At 38.5% G+C, this 7,149-nt stretch overlaps 1 protein-coding gene across 3 annotated transcripts in view; it reads left to right on the top strand.

Moving 5' to 3' along the window:
* entpd1 (ectonucleoside triphosphate diphosphohydrolase 1) overlaps positions 1-6,857 on the top strand; it is a 29,532-nt gene extending 22,675 nt beyond the window's left edge. For all 3 annotated transcript variants that reach the window (XM_016267166.1, XM_016267165.1, XM_016267167.1), the window contains exons 5-10: positions 3,946-4,105; positions 4,264-4,482; positions 5,181-5,432; positions 5,527-5,634; positions 5,732-5,869; positions 6,193-6,857. In XM_016267166.1, coding sequence (XP_016122652.1) covers positions 3,946-4,105; positions 4,264-4,482; positions 5,181-5,432; positions 5,527-5,634; positions 5,732-5,869; positions 6,193-6,402 — 1,087 coding nt within the window. In that variant the 3' untranslated portion in view covers positions 6,403-6,857. The remainder of the gene's footprint in view (positions 1-3,945; positions 4,106-4,263; positions 4,483-5,180; positions 5,433-5,526; positions 5,635-5,731; positions 5,870-6,192) is intronic.
* The last annotated feature ends 292 nt before the right edge of the window (positions 6,858-7,149 follow it).

Here is a 7,149-nt window from a genome sequence, read left to right as displayed (position 1 = left end):
AAATATTTGGCATGCTAAATATCTGGAGCTGTCTGCGATTCACAATCACACTGTGTGCAATGATTTCTGACTGAAAACTACATCGGCGATGACCTACAGCCAATGAGAGACCAAGATACAGGGCAGAGGGAAGTTCGGGGAGGAGTTATAGACCAGAATGTCAGTATTTTAATAGCTATATGAACAATTATATCATACAGAAACAGAAATAACATCAGCATAACATTTACTGCAAAATTATTTACCTCCAACTCTCTTTGCAGAACACCCAATCCCTGTTCCCTGCATCTCCCTCCTGCATAATCTGTTTTTCTTTTTCTCCTTGTAGCTGGAAATCAGCTCACAGACAATTTGCGGGCTATTTATATATTTTATATATATATTTAAAATAATTACAGTCTTGCTTGCGAGAACTCCGGTCTGACGCACGCGGGTTCTGGCGTTATTTCCTTATCACTTCTCACGTGTGTTTTGTTGTGAATCGTAGTTTGCGGACCAGACAGAGCTGTCGGCGATTCTCCCTATTGTGAAGTCATGCGGTGTGAAACCCCCTGTTGTCGATCCATCGTGCAATGTGAACACAGCAGCGACTGACTGCAACCCCAGACACAGACTCACACAGTGTGAAAACAACGGCGATCCGACGAGTTCGAAAATCGTGTTTTCACACTGCGTGACTATCTGGGGTTGCAATCAGTCGCTGCTGTGTTCACATTGCATGACTTCACAATAGGAAGAATCGCCGACAGCTCTGTTTTGCCAGGGTTTCGCTACAAAACCCTCCCAATTACTACTCAAAAGGAGGGGGGGGGGGGTAAATTACACATTTCTTTTGGTGGGGTTCTCCTGGTACAATTCACATTCCAGGGCCTAAATATAAAGTTATTGGGGTTGCTTCAACCTGCTGACATAAAAAAAACAACTGGCAGATTTGGCAACACTGGTCCGCAAACTACGTTTCATATAACTCCTCCCCGAACTTCCCTCTGCCCTGTATCTTGGTTTCTCATTGGCTGTAGGTCATCGCCGATGTGTTTTTCAGTCAGAACTCATTTCACACAGCGTGATTGTGAATCGCCGACAGCTCCAGATATTTAGCATGCCAAATATTTCACGGGCGTCGGCGACGTGTCGGCGATTCCCTCAGATCGCGTCTTTGATAATTAACACTGCGTGATTGTCACTAGCATGAACGAGCACCGATTTGCCTCCGATGTCGGGCATTTGTCGGCGATTTCGCAAAACATGTCGCCGAGTGAAAAATCGGGCTAAAATCATGCAGTGTGAACTCGGCATAAGGCGTACTATTGAAATTTCAAAACGTTTCGAAACAGTTATGACGTAACGAAGCCTCGTTTACTGAAATCACGTGACTTTGGCATTTTGATACGCGCTCCGAACCATTGTTTCGAAACAGTTGATTCGCAAAGGTTTTGAAGTTTTTTGTATTTTTTTGTATACAAATACAAATTTATATAAAAATATTAAAGCGTTTACAAACTTTCACCATTTTAATTGCTTTTTGTTTCATAGAAAATCATATAGTATCAATATAATGCTCCATTTCCTTCCTAAAAGAAAAAAACTTTTATTTTTTGCAGGAGAAATTACATTTGTGAATATGAAATTTTGCATGTAAAAAAAAAAAGATTTATCATGTAAACGTGAGTGTTTTTCTCTGCTATTCTGTAAGACAGTGGTTCCCAACCCTGGTCCTGGAGGCACCCCAACACTGCACGTTTTGCATGTCTCCTTAATCAAACACACCTGATTCAGGTCATCATCTCATTAGTAGATACTCCAAGACAGGGGTGCCCAAACTCGGTCCTGGAAGGCCGCTGTCCTGCAGAGTTTAGCTCCAACTTGCCTCAACACACCTGCCTTCAAGTTTCTAGTATGCCTAGTAAGAGCTTGATTAGCTGGTTCAGGTGTGTTTAATTGGGGTTGGAGCTAAACTCTTCAGGACACCGGCCCTCCAGGACCAAGTTTGGGCACCCCTGCTCCAAGACCTGAACCTGGAGCGTCAGAGAAAGGAGACATGCAAAATGTGCAGTGTTGGGGTGCCTCAAGGACCAGGGTTGGGAACCACTGCTCTAAGACACCAAATAATACATATTTCCAAAACAAAACAAAATGAAAAAACAAAACAAAATGTCAATATTTTGTAGGTTTCGAAGCTTCATGAAGCAGTGTTTCAAAAGCGGCCATCACTAGTCTCCAAGCAACGCGCGGACTGGATCACTGGAGCAGAGCGACAGCAATTTCCCGTCCCCATCCACACGGCCCCCATTTTTTATAGTTCTACTCCCTGCTTGCCAATGAGAGAAACCCACTCTGAGCAGTGTTGCCAAGTACGCGGTTTTCCCGCGGAATTGGGCTACTTTAACGCTGTTGTTTGGGCTGTTTTTCATGTCCGCGGGTTGAAGCGACTCCAATAACATATTTATCCCCTGGAATGCGAATTTTAGCAGGGGAACCCCGCCAAAAAACGTGTATTTTACCCCCTGGAACAGATTTTTGAGCTAGTTTTAGGTAGCAATTGGGCGGGTTTTCTTGTGAAAACCTGGCAACCCTGACTCTGAGCAATAATGAAGCTCGAACAAATGTATTTCTTACTACTTGATAATAAAACCCCTTTATATTTACATGGAGTTGGCCTGTTTTATGTTTGTCTTCTGATGTACTGATTTGGTTTATTTTTCAACAGAGGAACATATAGCGAGTCCAGAAGAGCGTTTAAACTGAGGGATTCACCTGATCCGATGCGAACCGATCCCAGCCCGCAGGGAGGGAACGGACTGACATTAACCCTGCAGCCGGAGCTGCTCGCCCGAATGCCTGGAGCTGGAAGTTCCAGCGGGCCGGAATCAGACGAGGATGTCCGGGTTCCTATAGGTAGCTCACCGGGGTCCACAACTTCCCGCTGCCCTGTATCTTGGTCTCTCATTGGCTGTAGGTCATCGCCGATGTGTTTTTCAGTCAGAACTCATTTCACACAGCGTGATTGTGAATCGCCGACAGCTCCAGATATTTAGCATGCCAAATATTTCAGGGGCGTCGGCGACGCATCGGCGATTCCCTCAGATCGCGTCTTTGATAATCCACACTGCATGATTGAACGAGCACCGATTTGCCTCCGATTTCAGGCAGTTGTCGGCGATGTGGCAAAACCTGTCCGCGAGGTTAAAATCGGGCTAAAATCGTGCAGTGTGACCTCGGCATAACTGAACCTGTAATCTAATCTGATTTTATTTCTCTCTCTCTTCTTCGTATACAGTTCACTATATTGCAATCATTATCTATCATGTATTTTGTATGTTCTACAACTCATGTAAATTGTGAATTGTATGTATGCATATACTGGATCTGTACTGTAACGTACTTGCTGCTCTCCCTGCTCTGTCCAAGCAATGACTGCATGGACAGGCGTGGGGAGTTTTGCCCAGAACAGAACCAAACCGCCAACACTAACTGTATGCTATAATTGTAATAAATATGCTTTGATGAAGTGGACCTCACTGAAGTATTATTTTTTTAAATCGTACTTACCCCAAACATTTGAATGGTACGGTATTATGGTTTCCACAAAAAAAAAAAAAAAAAAAAAAAATATATATATATATATATATATATATATGTGTGTGTGTGTGTTAACATCGATAATAAAATTGTCGAATTGTCACTCTGAAGCTGGAGTAACGGCTGCTGAAAATTCTGCTTTGCCAGGAATAAATAATATTTTAATTACAATAGAAAAGTTGAAATTGTAATACAATTTCACACTATTGTTTTTACTGTATTTTTGATCAAATAAATGCGGCCCTGATGAGCATATGAGACTTCTTAAAAAAACATTAAGAATCCAAATGTAGTGTATATAGGCTAATTTATTTGAAGTTTTATCAATTAATTGTGATAAAGGCTAATCATATTTATTTTCTCAAGGATGGAGAATGAAGAAGCCTCAGAAGATGTATTGGACTCTGTAGCACATTCACTGAAGGGCTACCCCTTCTCCTATCAGGGAGCTCGTATCATTACGGGCCAAGAGGAGGGAGCTTTCGGATGGATTACTGTCAATTACCTGAGTGAAAACTTGAGAAAGGTATGGTGGTTTTTAAACCTGGGTTTAGCATTGTTTCAAATTTGTAATTTTCATTTGTAATTTTTAACTCAAACCCCTTCTCCACAGAAGGAATGAACATTGAAACAATTTCAATGTGAAAAGGCCAATGGTTAATGCCTCCTGTGTTTATCATGCAGCCCACAGGGACTCTTGGAGCTCTGGACCTGGGTGGAGCGTCTACTCAGATAACATTCGTACCTCAACAGGAAATTGAATCACATGACAATTCTATTAACTTCAGGCTGTACGGAAATGATTATCACCTGTACACCCACAGCTTTCTCTGTTACGGGAAGGACCAAGTTCTCAAGCTTTCTATGGGCAAGAAATTAGAGTCAACACTTAAAGATGATGTGGTATGCTTGTCATTGCAATTGAAGTTGTATAGATCAGGGGTCTATAGGAATGTATACTTATTCTATCAAATTAAGTGTTGCATTGAAGCAATATTGCACTGTAGAAACAGTTTTCAATGCTAGTAAATATAAATATATTTACTAGCAAATATAGTATAATGTATTATATTAAATATCACAAATAATTACGAAGAATCAGCAAGGAACATTAGATTAAATGTGAAATTTTGAAGCAGAAAGACACTATAAAAAAAATTTACATAATATATGTGTGTGTACTGTGTATATATTATGTATATATAAATACACACACATACAGTATTTCAAAAATATTTACATGTATTTGCATGTACATATTTACATTCATTATTATGTAATTATGTAATATATATTATATTACAACTCAGAAAAATCATTCTTGGCATGTGTGTATGATAGTACCATATTAATGCATTTACTGCACATACTTTATGATGCTTACTTTGCAAATCTATTAAAATTATTATTTTTGCTATCATTGTTAAATTTTACAGAAAAAGAATAGTTAATGGCAATAAAACATTTAACTGGATTTTAGCTTCTCAACTTTAGCTTTGATTAAATTTAACTATTGCATTTTTGTTTAATACATATCTAAAGATATAGAGCACACTTATACAATTGTATCTTATATTTTTAAATGTTTTTTCTTCCCTAAGACAGACCCTGTTGAGTTAAGGGATCCTTGCTTTCACCCTGGATTTAACTTCACCAGGACAGTTCAAAGTGTCTTCAATACACCGTGTATGAAAGAAGTGAAAATGGCAAATGAAAACTTCTTCCATTTAGGGATTGGGGATTGGTCTCAGTGCCAGCAATCAATCAGAAAGGTTTTTAAAACCAGCTTTTGTCCTTACTCAAGATGCTCTTTCAATGGTGTTTTCCAGCCTTCTGTCGATGGAGACTTTGGGGTGAGAAACAATGAAGATTGCTTGTTTGTAAGAATTTGAATGGCTGGTTGTAAGTCATAACTAGTGATAATGATTATGGCATTTGACTCTCTAGGCATTTTCAGCTTTCTTCTTTGTGATGGACTTTTTGAATCTGACAAGTGATACTTTAGCGGGTACAAAGCAGAAGCTAGCAACGTACTGTTCTACACCATGGAAGAAGGTGAAATGCTTTTTTAACCGTTTTTGAAGGATGTTAAAACCGGTTGCATCTTTGTTGGGGCATGATGTCTAAATGTATACTTTTTTTACTTTTGTAGATTACAGAAAATCATCCCAACACAAAAGAGAAGTACCTTTCAGAATACTGCTTCTCAGCAACCTACATTCTCACTCTTCTGGAAGACGGATACAAATTCACTTCTCACAACTGGAAAGACATCAGGTTCATTAAGAAGGTGAGCATGGTATAAATTAAAATGTTACATTATTTCTCATTAAATGTATTTGGACACGTAAGTCACACTGAAAATGTATGAAACATTTTACATGCAACACAACAATTTAAAAATTTTAGATGTTAGATGCTATGTAGGTTAAAAAGAAAAAGCAATATATATATTGTTCAAAAATAAGTATTTACAAACTTTGTGAAATAAAATACAATTACAATAATTTCATTTTAATAATTTAATTATTAAATAACTGAATACTTTTATTTTGGGGCCAATGTATATAGAAAATAATTGAGAATATTGTGTCAACCACTCTTTATGTGCAGATAGGAGACAGTGATGCAGGCTGGACATTAGGTTACATGCTTAACCTGACCAACATGATCCCTGCTGAAGCTCCAGACATGCCGCTGATGCCTTATGGAGGATACGTCACATTTATGCTCCTCTTCTCACTTCTAATACTTCTTCTTCTTCTTCTGGCCTACATGTATTTCCGTCGGTCAACTAGAACAGCCCAGAAAGACATCATTTAGACAGGGATATTATGGTCTCTATATATCGAATGTTTATTTCTGCAGTACAACATTTTGATAAATCCAAAATCACATTTTAACTTGATTTCAAAGGTTTTACATTTCAAAGAATTTGGAAATCATACCTCATGTGAAGGATTAACAGGTTTTTGGAGAGAGATGGGTTACAAGTTCCACTGCGACTGAAGGGACATCAGACTCTTTTCCCATTCCTTTGTGCTTTTTGTGACCACTCAAATTTTTTCTTTAAAAAGCAAGTCATGAGTACAAGTTTAGCTTTTGGGGTGCTTGGTGAAAGGGGTTGTTTATGTTCCTTAAAAGCAAATGTGCACTGACATTCAATATATCATGTGCCTTTAGTCTTTAATAAAGTTTCCCATTTTATGTATCGAAAAGCACACGTCATCTTGATGCCACTATATATATATTTTTTTTTACTTATTATAAAGTAATGTCTGTGAGGTAAAAGCTCTCTAGTTGTATACATTTTTTGCATTATGGTAATATGAAAATCACTGGATATCATTGTTTAAACATTGCTTTTAGCAAAGCACATTTTTTAATGAATTGCAAAATAGGGGACCATTTTGTTAGGTCTGTCATTGTGAGCTTCTTTCCCACCCCCACCCCCTTTCTGTGCTTACTGCGAGTTAAAATAATCCTTTGTCCTAAGAACAATAATGTCTGCTTTTATAAGGCACATTCTGTATATGAAATCCCTGTGTATGGCTCAAAAGTGATGTGTAG

Source organism: Sinocyclocheilus grahami, unplaced genomic scaffold, assembly GCF_001515645.1.
Source record: "Sinocyclocheilus grahami isolate Dianchi unplaced genomic scaffold, SAMN03320097.WGS_v1.1 scaffold36.1, whole genome shotgun sequence".
Taxonomy (NCBI): domain Eukaryota; kingdom Metazoa; phylum Chordata; class Actinopteri; order Cypriniformes; family Cyprinidae; genus Sinocyclocheilus; species Sinocyclocheilus grahami.
Note: the sequence above shows the minus strand (reverse complement) of the source record. Positions and strands in the feature narration are given on the sequence as shown.